The sequence below is a fragment of the Geospiza fortis genome, unplaced genomic scaffold (genome assembly GCF_000277835.1).
Source record: "Geospiza fortis unplaced genomic scaffold, GeoFor_1.0 scaffold200, whole genome shotgun sequence".
In the NCBI taxonomy this organism is placed as follows: Eukaryota; Metazoa; Chordata; class Aves; order Passeriformes; family Thraupidae; genus Geospiza; species Geospiza fortis.
The window spans coordinates 677,854-696,363 of record NW_005054353.1 but is presented as its reverse complement, the minus strand read 5'-3'; the positions used below and the strand labels follow the sequence as shown (position 1 = coordinate 696,363).

The following is an 18,510-nucleotide window of genomic DNA, read 5'->3' as shown; positions in this document are numbered from 1 at the left end:
TTTTTTCTTCATGCCAAAGAACACTTGACATATGTGTTAATTAGATTTGATTGCAATCCTTTAGGTGTCCTGAAGTTAGAAATACAGCTTATTGTTAAAAACCACAGCAGTGTGGAGCCAGAAACTGGTTATAGGAAAAATAAACCTGAGAGAGGTACAAGCATGCAGCAAGGCATCATTACCTGGAGTTAGAAGACGTGCTTAAGTGCTGTTTGGTGACAGATGTCTGTTGAATGTGATGGGATTTGACTGTGTGCTGAAAGTTAAGTTTTTACCTGTTTTACTGATGGGTCTAATCTTTGTGTGCTCAGTATTAATCATATACTCAGGTTGAAGTTTGGCTTTGTACTTTAGGAGCTTTTACAAAATCCTTGTGCTTGACCAAACTAACTTGTGTGTTTATGTAGCTACTGCAGTGCTTTAAAAAAAGATAGCTGTGACTACAGCTACATTTTTCAAAGGTGATGATGAGGTGTTAATAGTAAATGAAATTATTTTACAGGATACTAAATTTTGCCAGCATGTAAATCTTCCTTTAATACCTCGCAGCCGAGTTGGCTGTCTTTGCTGCCCTCTAGTGTTCTTTTAACATGCCAAACCACAGGCAGAGGGATTTTAACAGTAGCTGCTGCTGTATTTGCTTCTCTTGTTTAGTTTTTTATCAGTCTTCATCCCTACTGATGTTTAAAAGGCAACGGAAAAATCCTTTAATCTTTTTCACCTTGGCTCATTCACTTCTGTACTGATGTAGACTCTGGTATGGTCTGCAAGGCCAACTTCTCCGAGAAAACTTCTTGTGTGATGAGATCTTTTATTTTACAAGTATATAATGAAGTCTTGGGTGTGGTTTCTGCTGAAGTCTTTTTGAATTTTCTATCCTGATAATCGAACCTCTGTGATTGCGTTTTAATGCTCTAAGGATTGATTTTGTTTATAGCATCATTCTGGTAAATAGGGAGATCCGGAGGGTTAGTCTCATAGGATTGCAGGTTATTGCTGTTACTTTACTTGTGCTTTACATTATGATGTTATTCAGAGTTTCTGTAGTCTGTTGTTATTTCTGTAGCATTTCAAGAGATTTTAGAGTTCTTGCTTGTGCCTTACCTTCTGTTGCTGTACAGTGGTGTAACTGAAACCCCTTCCAAATACAAGTTTGGTTGCTTATTACTTGTACACAGGAGAGCAGCAGACAGTTTAACTCCAGAGTTAGTTGTTTTTATTGTTTGATTCTTGTATCTGTTTTCATAAACAGTATGAGAGCATGACACTTCAACTTTAATATTTCTCCTTTTTTTCCTGCTTAAAATTGAGATTGTGTTTGTTTTTATTTAATCAGTGTGTTTACCTTTTTTAACAACAGTTAAAAAAGGTAAACACACTGATTAAATAAAGTTCTACACCAATATTTATGTACTGTAAAGCACGAATCAGAATTTGTATGAAGCAATCACTTTCTCATGTAAATGTGCACGTCCATAACTTGGATCCACTGCATATTTTTATTAAGTTACCTTTTCAGAACCAGTGTAGTCTACTGCCATATTAGCTGAATCTCATATTTTTGAGAAATGACAGTTCTGGAAGCAATCTGTGTTATCTCCAAAATTAAATATTCTGGGCTGTGCACAGGCTGCGAGAAGTTTGATATTGTTCTGTCTCAGTACATCATTCCTGATATAAGGAAAACGGCATTCATCAAAATTGTGTACTTCCCTTTTTATGACAACTGTTCTTCTAGTACTAAGGTGGGCTTTTGTGATCCTTAGTCTCCTAGGGGCTAAAAGATAACTGTTCTTTTTGCTGAGAGACAATACTAAGACAAAGGCTTTTGGCACTCAGACTGGAAAATGAAATGCTATTCTTTGGGCCAAGTCCAGGTAGTTGATTTGACTGAAGAAATAAAAGATATTTTTTCAATTAAGCAGAAGTTATGAAAATGGTAATTTAGGACTTTATTTCATACTTGTTGATATTGTTAGCCATCACCTTTTCCCATTAATTGTACAATAAAAGTTTTGAGCTCCAGGAAAGTGTTTGTTTAATTTCTTATTTCAGCTCAGGTAAGTTTAAGGCCATATGCACTGCAAATGCATATTAATATGGATATTAATATTAGTCAGCCTGGTCTGTAAATCAAATGTAACTGTGCCTTAAACTCAGAGATTTTTCTGTGAGAGATGCCACATTTGTAGTGATTAATAGGTGAAACACCAGTATGTTGTGAGTCAGTTTTGTGTTGTATTGCAGTATGGAAAGAAACACTTGTAGGTTAACTGTTCTGGCACTTTTAAAATGTGATGCAAAACTACTTTTTTTTCTGAGTACCCTATTTAGAAGTGGGAAAATGCAATTCATAGAAAATACTAGGGTTAACAGTAACATTTGGTGGTAGATAGTAAAATTGAAGCTGCCACCAGGAGGAGCAGTACCAAAATATTCTCGTTTTTTCACTGTCACGGTTGCCTAGTGCTGTAGCTGTAAACTGTCTGTATCTTTGGGAATATCACAGTTTTTTTAAGGGTAGGGTACTAAATAGAATGCAACTAAAAAAAACCAAAAACCCTGAAAGAATGCAAAGGAAGACATGAAATATTTTTGTAAATGATAATCTGGAAAATAATTATTCTTTTGACATTTGGAACTTTTATTTAAATCTGTATCCTGGCTTCATTATGGTATGCTGTTAGCCGGACTATCAAAATTAAATCTGATATTGAATCTCTTAGTTGAGATGTAATAGTGTAATTTTCAGGAGCTGGTATTACTGCACTCAATTTTCTGTATCTACCTAGACCAGTCCTTATTGAAACAGGCACTCAGGCCATGCAGCTTGTGTGTCTGTGCGAGAGGCAAATTGTCTGCCATGCCAGGGAGTGAGTTCAGTGAGAAACAGAAAGTGCCAGACATTGCAGGGCTTTGAGTCGGGGCTTTACTTTTTCTGGCATTCTGCCTCTGTTCTCCCCAGCCCCTGCACTTAGTTGCTTCGTAGTTTAACATTTAAAATCTATAAAGCAATGCAAAGATTTAGAACAAAGGGGAAATTTGTTAGTGGGTGAAGACTTGCTTTAATGTTACATATTAGCCTGAAAGTATTTAGAAGTCTTGTAGATGTGGCATTTAAGGTCATGATTTAATGGTGGACTTGGCAGTGCCAGATTAACAGGTTGATGATTTTAGGGGTCTTTTCCAAACTAAAGAATTCTATGATTCTATGTAGCAGCAACATGTTATTTGTAAGGGGTAAATTAAAAGAAAAAAAATCAAGGGTTATGTAATAGTCTTCCAAACTATGTAGCTAAAATATTTTGCTAATCAGGGATAAAATTCATTTATCAAGGAACTCAAATGAAATTTTGACACAATAGAGGAAATGGATGCATATATGGTTATAGAACTCGTGAAAGTAGCATTTGTATTTAAAATAAAACAATTTGACATAGAGTAACTTCATAGTGATGAGTATTATTGCTTACATTTAATCAACAAATGAGAATTTTTTTTTTTTTACCTTGAGTAATAGATTTTATTCAAATAAAAAATGTGTATAGTCATAGTCCATCACATTACTCCTGAAATGCTGTGATGTTTTGTGTATAATCCAAATCAGATTTTGGAAACCAGTGGGATTTCCCATTAGTGTTTTCAAATACTGATATTCCATATGAATTTCATGTTTCATTAACTGGATTGCCATTAGTGCTCTGTTTCAAATTCCTGGCCCATTACTGTTACTAATTCAAACGTTACTGTCTATCTCCTTGATATTGTCTCCCTCACACTTAGTGGGTGAGTATGTGCTCAAGGGCTATTCTTGTGTGTGGTATTACCAAGTTATTTACTCACATTTGTGACAAAGATTTTAAAATGCAAGTAAACATTTGAAGTAAGTCAAGTTGATTTTTTGTTTCTGAGGGGGACTTTAAAAATTCTGTTGGAGATTGTTTAATAGCTAAATTAAACATGAACCTATCATCTGGGCTCTGTATGTAATGTCAGATGCTGGGCATGATCCTAAGTTAAGGGTGGTCAGCACCTTTTGTGACAGTCCCTTGCAAAACAGCAGAATCTCTTTCTCTAAACTGTGTTAGTGATTTTTGGAACTCAGAGAGATAAAGTGGGTCATGAAAATCACAAAGATAACTCAAACCTCAATGCTCATGCAAAGTGAATGTGTGGGCCATGTTATACTTACCCTGCTATGCATCTGTGAGAGAGAGAAGAGTTTGTGTTTTTCTTTATATGGAAGATTTTTTATTTTGTGATTTGTTTTCAAGTTTTAAGCCTGGAGTCCAGCAGTACAACTAGGTCACAAAAAGATAAAATACTAATCAATAAATGATTGCATCTTACCTTTCTTTTGTTTTGTTTTAATGATCTGCTGTGTTCTGGCAAATGTTTCCCCATAGGATGAAGATGAGTTGGACTCTCACACCATGGTGAAGACCAATTCAGAGAGCGCTGGTACCATGAGAGCCACCAGCACAATGAGTGAGGGCGCTCAGACAATGATTGAGCACAACAGCACCATGTTAGAATCAGACTTGGGGACCATGGTAATCAACAGTGATGATGATGAAGAGGAAGATGGGACCATGAAACGTATGTTGTTAATTTGCTTTCTTCTAATAATGTGTTTTCTCATGCTGCATGACAGTGTTGTATCATGAAAGGCTTTTAAGTGTCAAGTTATGTGGTTAAAACAGGGAGAGAGGAGGTTTTGTGTCTCTAAGCTCTCTGTGATTTGTAGAGAAAAAAGTTGACTATAGTGGGAGATTCAAAGCAGAAGCCTGGTTTTGGTGCTTTGCTAAGTTTCTCTAGAGGACTCTCAAATTGTCCTTCTGTGAATTGTGCTGCTTGTCTCTTTGTCTCCTGTTCCACATACATTTGAACAAGTTTCTTGGAGCTAAACTGGTGTGATTATGTGAGAGGCTGCTGTTTCAATATCAGTGGTCCTGGGAATGTATCATGACTCTCTTTGGGGTCAGCAATCAGTAATATATTTTGCTGCAAAATTGTTTTGTAACTCATGATCACTTAGCAGATCTGTATTTTTTAAGCAAATAATTATTTGGACATTTTTTGGAATGTAAATCAACAGTGGTTGATTTAAGGCAACAATCAAAAGATTGTTAAAACCTAACTAAAAAGTTCTAATTGATTTTGGCAGCATGTGAAGGAGTATGTAACAAAGAGAAAAAAGAATTGTGAATGTTTTTATGTATAAAAATATAACTTATACGGAAATATCTATAAATACGCATTTTAAAAATAGTTAATTTGCATACTTACTAGCTGATATGCTCATTGTTTGGCTGAAGACTACTGCAGATTGAGGTCCATGAATTTTAATAGAATTATTTGCATGATTAGGCAGCATCAACAGATGACTCTAACTCAGGCTGTAGCTGTCTGATTTCATGAGGCACAATGTAATGTTTAACTCCAGGCAGTTGCAGGGAGGGGAGGCTGTGGGAAGTTGTGTGTGTGTGTGATACAGAGAGCTAATATCTCAAGAGTGGAATTCAGTGCCAAATAAATAACTAGTGTTTCATAGCAAATACAAAGCTGCATTTGTGTTTGCATGTAGGTACCTGATGTAATTTGCTCAAGATTATTTGGAAGTGCAAAGCAGAAACTTTTTGTGTCTGTACAGGAAGTTGGAATGAAAAAGGGGTTTTGTACATGTTGCTTATTTGGCTTTTTTGTGGTTTGTTTTGGGTTTTATTTTGTTTTTCCTGTCGAGTTCTCAGCTGTGCGATAAAAAATGAGGAAAGATAGTATGAAAAAATTCAGAATTAATTTTTAGGGTGGAATTATAATGAATTAGGGTTTAGTGCAGTTTCCATGCAGCTTGACAAATCAGTCTTTATATGTAAGTTCTGTGTAAGTAGTTTACCAAATTGCACCACACTATCTATGCAGTTTTTATATATGCTGAGGGGAAATTCCTGTTGCTAGGCCAAACAGATCAGAAGAGTGGCATTGGGTTTGCATTGCGATCTCTTAATCTGTGTTTTATTTGTCTGCTGGGGACATTGCTTTTAAAATGTTCTGTTATTTTCAATTTTTAATTGATTCCAGTTACAATCTGTAGTTAGGGAGTTGCCTTTCTACATCTTCCCATTTGGTCAGTATATGTCTTAATGCCATTCTTCTTTCTTCTCAAACAAGAATAATCTTGGGATGACTGTCTTGAGCCCTGTAACTGCAGCAAAGCAAAGCCAGCAAACTGGAGGTAGTTTGCTTCATGACAAGTGGTGGTTTAATCATTCAGCTGTCAGGCCACAGGTTTGGTTTCAGCACTTAATTGCTGAAATTTCTTGTATTTTGCATTAGGCACCCATTATTTGCATTTTTTACATTAAAAACTAGAAATAATTCAAGAATGGGACCTCCACATCTCTCAGCTAAAAATGAATATAAATCATGTCCACTGTAGCTGGTCCTCTGGTTCTGTGATTGTTGTGCTATTGGCTGAAATAGGAGCAATAGCAAGTTTCCTAAAGAAATGTCACCAGGAAGGGCCATAAAAATCCTTTAAGTCCCTGAAAGGCAGACACAGATTTTGTGTTTCCTTGTACTTGACAAAGACAGGAGATTTTGGAGATAGTTGCTTTTTCCAATATACCTCTAGAGGCAAAGTAGGCACTTTCTGGATGTTTGTGTGATTTGGTTATAATAAATCAAAATTAGTATCTTAAAAGTGCTCTTTGATACTGTTGAATAACAGAACATTGCAAGCAAGAAGGTTGGAGAAATAAACTTCGTGAACTAGGGAAGAGAGATTTCATTTCCTTCCTAGAGACACAAAATATTTATGAGAAACTTTTTATTTAATTGCTGTTGTGTTTAGTTTCATGTTTTGTTTCCTTCTGCCTTTTGTTTCCCTGCTCAAGGACAAAATAAGAAACAATAATATGTTTTTATTTATAAGTACCCATGCTTAGAGGCCTCTGGGAGCCATGACAGAAAATAACTAAAACCATATTTTTTTCACAAATAGGGAATTGTGCCCAGATAAAATTGGGATTTGGAACAAAAAGAGGCCTGTCCTTCTGCCCCAAAATGCATTTTACAGTCTAGTAATAAACCACATTTATCCTGTCTTGCTTGGTATGCCTGTGCATGCTCTGAAGAGACTCTGTGGTATGTACCTGGAAGGAGGAAAGAAAATGAAGAACATAGGAGAGTTGGGAGGAACTTCAGGAGGTTTAATGTGGAGTAGAGGAGAGAGTGAGAATGATGGAAATATTACCTCTTTTGTTTGGTTGCCTGGGTTTTACTTGTTTTTGTGTAGAAGCCTTTTCATATGTCAGTGGAGAGACTAGAGTTCAGACCAGCTTCCTCACATTCCCCTTGTGGTTTTTCAGCAAGGCTTAGTGTTAGGGCTTTCCAGTGCACCAGCAGTACTTGTGGTCATTCTCTTTTCTCCTTTTCACTATCATGCCCCTGCTTCTCTTTTTTGCCCTGTTGAATTTATATTGGCTATCTGCATTGGGCTGGAAAAAAAGTTTTCTCTTAGTGCAGTTTGGGTTTATTCTGGATTTCTAACTGTTGCTTCAGTTCTTGGTGAAGCTTCCAGATAGTTTGTGATTCATAATGAATGTATTAAAAGATGAGGACAGAGAAGTCATGAGGTGGCATTTGGCATCTAGAATATAGAGAAGTAATCAGGTTTTGTTTACTCTTTGCCCTATAAGACGTGAACATTTTAGGTTTAGTCAGTATAATTCTTAAGCACATTCTTCCTTGTAATTGAATATAAGAATATAATCTTTGGGACAGCAGATTTCCTTCCCTGTTCTTCCCCCCCAAACAGATGACTGTTTTGAGCAGCATAACTCCAATAACTCCAGCAAAGTTGGCAAACTGGAGATAGCCTGAGGCAAGTGATGGTTTAATCATTCAGCTGTCAGGCACTAGATTTGGTTCCAGCACTTACTTTCCTGTCTTATTATACATAATGATATTTTTGATTACAGCGGGACGTGCACCATGCTGTAGAACCTACTTGTTGATAGAAAAATTCATGAGTTGGTTTATTCATTATTCTTTAGTGATTTCAGCATCCAGGTAAGGGATTGTTTGATATTGTAAGTCAGTCTCCTCTGTGATATGAGGTATAAGCTTGGATAGCTTTGGACTAGTGCTTCAAAACTCTTACTTCAGCTGGTGTTTCAGCTGACAAGCAAAAGCTGGTGAAACGTGTTTCATAACAACTTAGGTCCTCATTTTGGTAGGAATTTCGTAAGGAAACTCAATATAGGCTGGTTTCAGTGTTGCTGTAGCCTAGTTATTTACACTTCACGGGTGTATTTTCAGTCAGGCATGTTTACTGTGCCCCCAGTAAGATGATTTGCTTGGTGCCATATATAGGTGTACTATATAGGTGTATATGTATAGAGGTGATAGATGTTTACAGGTCTGTATTGGTTCTCAAGCCATTTTCTGTGACTGGTAATGAAGTTGTTCATTTATGTCACTAGTAGTAGTATATTTTTAAAATGGGGATTTTTCTTTTTAAATAATGTTGTTGTTAATTCTGCTTTTGAGAACTGTTGCAGAATGCTAGTTTAATGTGGATTTTCTTTGTTTTGCTAAAAACAGAAATAAAGTGTAATTCAGCTGGAATGGACTAATGGGAAGTGTTTGAGCAATGCTCTCGGGCACATGGTGTGATTCTTGGGGTGTCCTATTCAGGGCCAGGAGTTGGAGTCCATGATCCTGATGAGTCCTGTCCAGCTCAGAATATTCCATGATTATAATAGTAGTATCATTGAATATTTTTTCTTTTTTCCAGGGAGTGGGGGAAAAAAAACGCAAAAATTATTAAACCAGAACTCAGTAACCACTTTGTTACACAGCTCTCAGAAGTCAAACATTTCTTAGATCTGTCCTGTGGTAGAATCCCAGCCGCTCTGGCCTAAGTAACTGATACAGTTTCTACTGCTGCTTCCTTGTGGTTCCCAGTAGCCTGACCTCTGAGTCTCTGAGGTGGTTGCTTAATAGGTGAGTGTTAGCAGCAGAACTTTCCCACTCGTAAAATACAGTCACAATTCCTGCTTAAAATATGGCTGAAGGAGGTGGCTGTGCAGCTTTTTATGTGCTAGTTCGCTGTTAGATGCATTTGCCTGGAGACTGAGGTCAAATTGATGTTCTAGGCTTCTGCCTCCCATTTCCCAGAATTACTGCCGCTGTGTTGCAGGGCACCTTGTGAGGGGAGAGAGTGGTGGTAGGAATGTATGGAATACAAAACTTAAGTAGAGTATGATGTTGTATAAGCTCTGGTAGCCTTTGCAGCAGGGATGAGAGCACATGGGTATGTACAGGTCTAAAGAAGGCTGGAAGCTGATTGCTTTACAGCTTCTGACTCTTAATAGTCAGAGCAGTGTATTTTGAGCGAATAAAAGATGACAGGATGCTCACAGAAGCACTTCAGACAGGAGAGCCAGATCCCTAACTTCATCAAGCAGCTGAAAATGTTCCTCAGTTAAGAGGTAGATGGATATCCACAGAATGTAGAAGGCTGTGCAAGCTCGTGGGTTTTGGCAAAAGGAAGAAACCTTTCCTCAATAGATACGCAGCTGCAAAGAGGTGCAGTGTCCTGGTAGTCACAGAGTGAGAGGAAGACTTCTATACTTTCCACTGGACATTGCAAACCCTCCACTCCAAAATGCTGAACAAACAAAATACCAGCACCTGTGCCCTCCCAGGAAATTGTAGTGGGAGTCTCCTTTCTGTAGGAGATGGTTGCCCTCATCTGCTGACCTTACTTGTTAACTAACAGCAGAACTTTTAAACAGCAGAACTGTTAAACTGGTTTAAAATCAATTTGATATTAATATGATACTTTTCTGCTGGAAATGCTTCACTGCATTTCCAATAAATTTTCATGGTAGATGACATCAGTGTAATTTAACCAAAACATCTATTAGAATGGGGTGTGCATTCCTCTTTATTTTGAAATGTGTGTTGAGAATTATTTGTTTTATTTGTGATGTATTTTTGAAACAGTGTCATAGAGTTGGTGTTGTGTTGTTACCTCATTCATTTTATTCAGGATACTTTTTGGAAGAAACGTGCTTACATAACTGTTTGGGGACATCCCTATTGGCTGTGTTCCTATCAGAGGTTTTGCTGAGGTAGAGTGTTTTCAGCACCAGTGGTGCTCTCTGTGTTTTATGGCTTGCCAGCAGCTTCTGACTGTTGTTTTGCTATGGCCTTTTTCCCCACGCTGTCTTTGCAGTAGGCAAGTTGTAGGGGTGATAGAAGGCAGATATTCTTAAATACTGAAATGGTGGAAAACATTTTTAAACATGATCATTGCTTATTGAAAAGCAAATATTTAGAAGAACTGAAAAATCCAGATCCTTCTAGGATGGAACAGGCTATTACACAATAAGCTTTCAGTGCAAGTGTGGAGTGATACTGACTGTGCTGCAGATTTTTTGTGGCAAATGTAACTTACTGAATAGATGAGTGAATTAATTGTCCTTAAGGGAATCTTTACATATTATACTTCCAGTTTTCTTGGTTCTTGAAAGACCCTTGAGAAGATAACATTACTCTGTTATCATGAAAGTTTAAAAAAGTACTTTCAGACCAAAATGATCTTATTTTTTGCGGGGGGAAAAAAAAGGTGCAACCTTTATCACTTTGCTCTGGCATAAAGATCCTGAATGTTTTCTAACATAAATACAAAAGAGATAGCAGCTTTCACATGGCTTTTAAACTGGTAGATGTCAACCCATTCCTATGAAACACTAACTGAACCTGTTAGGTTAGCTAGAGATTGAAATAGTGTCTCTTTTTTAATTTATTTATTTATAAAAATAAAACAAAACCTTAAAAATAAATTTCTAAATAAATTCTTCGGGATTTTTAATACTTGAGGAAGAAACAAAAAAAAAAAGGTTGAAATACCTCTGGTCCTATCATTTTGCAGTCACATTTCTCGTTTTCTGTATGAGTTTTTGTATTTGCAGTGAAGGTAAGCAGCTCTTGCTGTTTTAATTGGGCTAACTGGCTGTATGCTCAGTTAAAATCAGAAGTGAGTTCTAAATTCTTACTTAGCAAAGCAAATAAAAGACAGTCTCAAAGTAAAAAATAATTGTTCTTTGCTTACCTTGGAATAATTTCAGTCCTGTTGACCCAATTTCCATAATATGCATTTGGTAGCAAGGAATTCAGAGAGGTTGGTTTGTTTTCTGTATGTAGGTAGTCTTCTATTCCATGTATAAGGAAGATATTTTAAATAGTTTAAAACTAATTTTTAAATAGTTTTAAAAATTACGAGCAGTGCTTGGAAAATCTTGTGAGAGAATGGAGACTTCCTTACCTGTAATGGGCCAACATTTTGGTACTTGGAGTTTTGCACAGAGACACTGGCAATCTTTTTGTTTATAACTATGTCTCAGGGATGAAACTTAAGTACAGCCATCTCAACAGAAGAAAAAAATTGGTTGTGAAAGGCCTGCAATGTGGTGTCCTATCTTTTTGGTACAAATAGTTTCAGGGGTTTTGGTCAGTAATCACCAAGTATGAACAGTTTGTACCAAGAAAGTGCATTGTATTTCTGTTTTTAATTCTACCTCCTTCACGCTACTATCTTCTCTTGGATCTGTTTTCTAAATGTGTGGTTTTTTGAAATTTAGATTCTTCCATTTTTCTTCTGCTCTACTCAGCTCTCATGAGACCCCACCTGTAATAAATACTGTGTTCAGCCCTACGACCCCCAAAACAAGAAGGACATGGAGCTGTTGGAGCAAATCCAGGGGAGGACCATGAAAATGATCAGAGGGGTGGAGCACCTCTGATATGAAAAGTGGCTGAGACATTTGGGGGAGATTCAGATTAGATATTTGAATTTATTTTTTTTTTCACAGAAAAAGCAAGTAAGCATTGGAACAGGCTGCCCAGGGAGGTGGTGGGGGCAACATCTCTGGAATGCCTGGAAGTGTCAGGAGGTGTCTGGATGTGGCACCTGGGGTATGGTTGTGATGATTATGGTGTTTCTAGGTCAGTGGTTGGACTAGATGATCTTGAATGTCTCGTCTGGCCTTGATGATTCTGTGAAAAGATGGCAGTACAAAAATAAACATTAATAAAAAAACAGACTGCTACTAACCATGCAGCAAAAATAGAATGAATTAGAAAATCTTTAGACAGAGGAGATGGAGAGAGATGATGAAATGAGAAGTGGAAGAGAGGGGAAAAAGCCACTTAGTGAATGAATAAAAACTAGTGTAAAGCCAGATAAAGAGATTAGCAAGTCCTAGTAATCGTGTAAAACATAAGCTCAAAATATATTTTCAGTTTACCTTTTCACTTATTAAAAGAAATATATAAAATAAAAATTCCTATTACTTTGTTATGCTTGTATAGTTTTGTCTGATTTTTGGTGTTAGGTTCCCCCCCACGTCCCCCATCTTAGTTATTTATGTCTCAGCCTGTTTCATATTTTATTTGTGGAAATATATTTTATAGATCTTCATGTCAAATATGTTACACTTCCAGAAAGTGACATGACACATTTCATGTGTCAGTGCTATGCAGAATATGGTCTCTGAGGTGACAGTTATGTTTATTTATTATGCTATTTAGTAATGAGTTTGCTTTGAAATCCCACAAATGAAAACAAATTTCAATCATTTAGGACTGCAAATTTTATTTTTTTACCTTTAGTTTTGCAAAAAGGATAAAAGAACAGGAGTTCATGCTGATCCCTGTCTGCTTCATAAAGCTTTTGCAGCTGTTTGATGATGACAAAAAAATCCCCCAGGATATGGAGACAGGGTGCTTTGCAACCATCTGTAAAGAGTGATCCTGTAATTTTCTGGGAATATTAATTGGTAATGAATTAAATTAAGCAGCATCTAGACACAATTTGTGTAGCTGTATTTTGCAAGTTCTTTTTCTAAGTAATTATAAAATCCCACCTTTAGTGAAACTCTATTCCTTTTCTACAAGTGCCTGTGGACCAGGCCTTGAAGTTAGGGGCATTCAGCACCCAAAGGGATGCTTAGCACCTCGTGTAATTCAGTCTCTATAACAACAAATTAATACTGCATGAAGTAACTTCTCAGATTATTTGTGTGTGCAACACTGAAATGTCTTGAACATTTCTCCACATTGTATCTTGCTACAAAAATATCATACTTTGACTATGAGCTTTAATGCCAGAGATCCTCAGGGGACAAACAGGCTTGCATCACATACAAATGACTGTATTAGTTTCTGCAAACCCCAGGAAAATTAATTAGTGAAGTTTAGTTTATAGTGCATTAATACTTTAATCTTTGAATAGTTTTTTACCTTTTTTGTCTGTTTTCTTTTAACCAAGGAAATGCTACTTCACCTCAAGTTCAAAGACCTTCTTTCATGGACTACTTTGATAAACAAGATTCCAAGAATAAAAGCCCTGAAAACTGTAATCAGAACATGCATGAACCTTACCACATATCCAAAAACGTTTTCCCTGATAACTGGAAAGTCCCTCAAGATGGAGACTTTGATTTCGTAAGTACTTTCTCTTCTGTGCAGTTCATTTTATATGGGCCAAAAATAGTTAATCCCTTTCTATAACTATATTAATACAAATAAAATTTCAAGAATACTGTCCAGATATCTAATCTTTGTGCCTCATTCTGGTTGTTGAAGTAAGTACACCTGATTAACACAGGACTTTTTTAATGAAGAGTGGTATGTGACATTATATTACTTTGTAATAACTTTTTTTAAAAATATTTTTGGTTCCTTAAAATTCATGTGATATAACAACTTTAAAATTTGACCCAATACTGTTAAGAAAAAATAGAATTGCTATAGATATGGAATATTGTTGTCATGTTTGCTGGCTATCTCAGTAAAATGATAAGCATTTTAAACTGGATTGGAGCCATTTAATCAATCCCCTTGGAGATGTTTAAGACCACCTACTGTTTTGCACAAGTCATCTTCTTGGTACCATTCCAATAGCACACATCTCTTTACATAGAATTATTCTACCTGACACAAGTTCATCTATTTCAGGTTGGAGTTTTTACCCTCCAAAATATTTGTAGTTTATTTCATTTTGCCTATGTCACAAATTATAACAGGTTCAAAAAGAAAATGTTCCTAAGTTATAGGTTGCACTTAAAATGAAATATATAATTATGTAAGTAATTATACCTGCTTTTCACCTTGGCTTATTTTTTAACATGTTTCAATGAAGTCTTTGTTTATCTGTTGTGGATGAAATGTTCATAACTACAGTGCAGTAGCTAAATATGATCACATGGTGCCTTTGTGAAGCACACTTGAGATTTCAAGAGAAATGTTGTGTTTAATTTTAGGTAACAGCTGTAGGCGGGGAATTTTCTTTCCAGTTTTCACTTACTGCATTTCTACTTAAAGCTGACTCTTAAATTTAAACTACTGAAGTAAAGCCAATTAAATAGCATAGTGCAAGCTGTTGCTGCTGGAGAGTTTTGATTTAGTTGGATTTTGGTTTGGGTGGAGTTTTTTAGGTTTGTTTTATTTTTTTTCCTGTCAAATGCAGCAGTTATCATCCTGATGATTGACTAACAAAATAGTTGCCCTATTCACTGGAAAATAATTGGCCGTTGTTTCAGTGGGGTTATTATAGTGGCAATAAAGCTGCCTTTAGAATAATTTTAAATTCATCCTTTCTTTTCCATTACTTGTGAAGAAATACAGGCAAAAATTATTCTTTTTGTAAGCACAGTCTCTCACTTTTTAAGATAATAAATCTGTCAGTACCTACTCATTGATAACTCATACGTGGATAATCATGTGGAATTTGTTGACATTGCTTGTAGAATGAAGTTGCCTTCTTGAAATAGGAATTTGTCCTAGAACAAAACCCAAGCAGTTCTGATCTTCAGAAACTGAAGTGCTCAGTTTTGTATGCAAACCTTCCCAGTGGTGGTAGACTGGCAAGTACAGACTTCAGAATCCTAGATGGTTTTCTCTAAAGCAAGGGACCTTTAGAGGTCATCTAGTCCAGCTTTCCTACTATGGACATGGTCAGCTTTCACTAGTTGTTTAAAGCTGTAACCTTGAAAACTTCCAATAATGCGGCATCCACAACTTACCTGCGCAGTTTGTTCCTAAGTCTGTTGGAATTTATGTGATGTGCAGTTTGTCCTTGGCTTCCTGAAAAGGCAGTGTTGTGAGACTTGTTGTTACAAAATTATTCTGATTGAAAACCAAATAGGATTTTTTAAAAAGTGAGTAACTATTTGTATGATCTCTGTGTGTGTGATGGTATTTTGTTTTAAACATGAAGAAAAGATAAACCATCATAAGAAAAAGTTCAAGAAGATGCTTCAGTAGTGGATATACTGCGTCAGAGTAGTCCACTCAAAAATACATTTCTGTAAAGCATCTGGTACCAGCTGATGTTGCACAGGATATGGGTTTTAACTGCATGCTGATTTGAACCACTGGCAATTATTATTTACTTGTATGTTCTAGAAGCACTTCTGTTTATGTTTTAGACAGTGAGTGGCAGTATTGGCAAGTGGCCTGCAAGAGACTTTCTCAAAGGATAAATCAGTGGGCAGCATGGACAGTATATTGTCTGTTCTTTGTGAGATCAACATGAATGTTTTCAGTTGCTGACATGAAGTCTTTAAATGATTCATCAAAGGGATAAATGATGGAAACTTTTTGAACTAAATAATTCTGTGTTTTTTTGTTTGAAATTAGCCTTAATGGGATCTAAAAAGATATCCAAACTGTAAATGATGACAGTCATAATTTTATTTAAAGAAGGGATTGCTACTCTAGAACTGAAATATAAATGATCAAAATACAACTTAATACTAATAAATTCTAACTGTACTCCAGCTTCCTGTGTAGAAGAGCGAGGATGCTTTGTAAGCCAGAAGTCACCAAACTCATTTGCAGAATGATACCATTATTTCTTACCCTTGTGAATCAAACACACCATGGCAGTTCTGGCAGCCAGTGAGCATTCACTTGTGAGCCACAGTGAATGACAGGGTCATGCTAAGAAGAAATTTTTAAATGTATTGGATGGAAAGCCCTACAAATTTTTTAATGTATATGTCTGTTAAAGCATGAAGTAGGAAAAAGAAATGTATTGAGGTGGGAAAGAGAAGGGAAAAGGAAGTGAAAACAAACTTGATAAATCCCTGCAACTAATTAGTTTGCTTATTTCTGTATATTTTAAGGTGCAACATGAAGAACTGGGAACTAATTCCTCTGGCCAAATAGTATATTTGCTTTATGTCACAGTGATATTTTATCCGGTTCTTAGTCTATCGTACTGTCTGATAAAACAGTTATTTTATTTGTTGAAATGTACAAATAAATGTAATGTGCTTAGAAAAGTTAATCTTAAATACTTGCTGATGTTTTTAGATAATGTAAATAAATGATATAGGAAACTGTTCTCATCGTGTGGATAAGCAAATATATAAAATAAGGCAAATGAACTTAGCGCTAGGGCTAGTTTGAAAGGCTTGGTGTGAGCATAGTTTTCTGCCCTGATGTAAATGTTTTAAAAACTACTTGCCAACACAAATATAACTGGAAGACTTTTCCAAGAAAATAACATGCTTTGGTCATCAATCTGAGCTTAAAAAAAAGTGAATTTTAGCAGGATTATTTGTTCTGTAAGTATCTATTTATGGTTTGGTTTTTTTCCCCTACTGAAGTACATATGTTTTGAAATTTAAAAGCTGATCTTAATTCTTTTTCACTGATGCCATATGGGAATTTAAGGTCTCTCTCTAACTTTTGGTCCTGTGGGCCTTCGGTTCTGTGATCAGTCTGTGCTGGTTACTGATGTCATGTTCCAGGAATTGATAAGAAAAATTGTCACTACAGACCTTTGAGAAACATTGCATTGAATCAGGTATATTGCAAATAACTTTAACTAGATTGAATTCGGTTACTGTATACTCACCTTGAATATTACATTATTCCAAATTTATACTGTTATTATTTGCTCTGGACTTAAAGTGCTGTTTTTCATGCAAAAGGGCTGTTTGGAATTTTTCTACTACGTTTCTTCTTGCTTTTTAAAAAGAAACAATGACCAAACAAAAACATTCAAGCTCAAGCACTTTTGAATATTTTATTTTCTTTGAGTAGGAATTTGTATAGAATTGCTGGTTTTAATCTTTGTTTTCTGTTATTCTACTGTCTGGTTTTGATGTCTTATGATAAATTCTCAAACCGAAAAGTATGGGCCTTTGATATCAGTGAATATTAGGGAAATGTATTTCTGGGGAAGTACTTGTAATGTTTTGTTTTGCTTGTTCTACTTCAGCCTTTGAAGTGCAGCTGTTGAAGCTCTGATTTGATATACAGCTCTTTCAAAAAACCTGAACTAATGTTTATTCAAACTTCAGCTTTTATATTGAATTGTTAATGTGTATCTCACACTGAGGATCATTGTGGAATTTTGCTTTCAATGAATTCTACCAGTCTATAGGCAATTCTCTTACACATTTTAATTCTTTTAAGAGGCGTGTGGCAGGTGGCATAATTAAAGCTGTATTTTTAATCTTAATTCTGTCAGTTTTACTTGGGGTTAAGTGATGCTTTATGCACAGCAAACCTTGATGCCAGTAAGTGTAATCAACAACATAGTACTTATTGTGAGGAATAGTGGCATAATCTGATTGAGTAAGTAAAAAGGCAGTAAAGCTCTGTAATGTGTGGCTATGAGATTCCTAGGAGTGTTAATGGTGCAGGGTATAAGCAGATTTTTCATAAGGAAGCTTAACTGTTGACTTTTAGTTCTAGCTCAGAATTCAGCAGTTTGGATCAGAATGAGAGCAAATGATGTGTTTGTTTCACCCATCTGACTGGTCAGTCCTTTTAAGAACGGCTGTTTTTTGTAGATATTTTGTATTCCTGTGACCACGTTGCTATTATGATAGCTTTGTTCTTTCCATGGGGAATGTTTCCCATGAAATAGGTACATGCTGGAGAGAGCTGTGTATTAAATAAGTAGTATAACTGCAGGGTGTTGTTAAAGCAGCTTGCTTAAATTTTTTTATTGTCTGTCACAGTTGAAGATTTTATGTTGTATAACATTTATAATAGAACTTAGTTTTCACCAAGAAAAGGTGAACTTTTAATTCTGAGCAAGAAGAGCTCAACATTTTTGTTACGTGGTGAATACCCAGATAAACCTTAGCTTGTGATGGATGTGCAATGTGTACATGTTGTGAAATAACCTTCTGCTTATATTTTTACTGTATCATGACATTTTAGATCTCATTAAGATTTAAAATTACCCTGTAAATCCTTCTGCCCCTTAGTAATGTGTGTTAGAGTGGGACGTGATATTAACGAAGGATTTACATGAACCTAATTGATGATAACCTCTGAATTTACATTAGTCAGAATGAGTTGCTAAACTTCATTTGCACTAATTGAATATGTTATTTAATTTTAAATGAGTCATTTACTTTTTGTTATGAGACAATAAAATGTAAAAAGGCAAATCTGTTTATTATAGCAGTG

At 35.9% G+C, this 18,510-nt stretch overlaps 1 protein-coding gene across 1 annotated transcript in view; it reads left to right on the top strand.

Moving 5' to 3' along the window:
• The window catches only part of STK3 (serine/threonine kinase 3), a 129,696-nt gene that overhangs the window by 68,404 nt on the left and 42,782 nt on the right, over window positions 1–18,510 (top strand). The window contains exons 9-10 of the mRNA XM_005423492.3: window positions 4,407–4,599; window positions 13,343–13,518. Of these exons, the coding sequence (XP_005423549.1) occupies window positions 4,407–4,599; window positions 13,343–13,518 (369 nt within the window). The remainder of the gene's footprint in view (window positions 1–4,406; window positions 4,600–13,342; window positions 13,519–18,510) is intronic.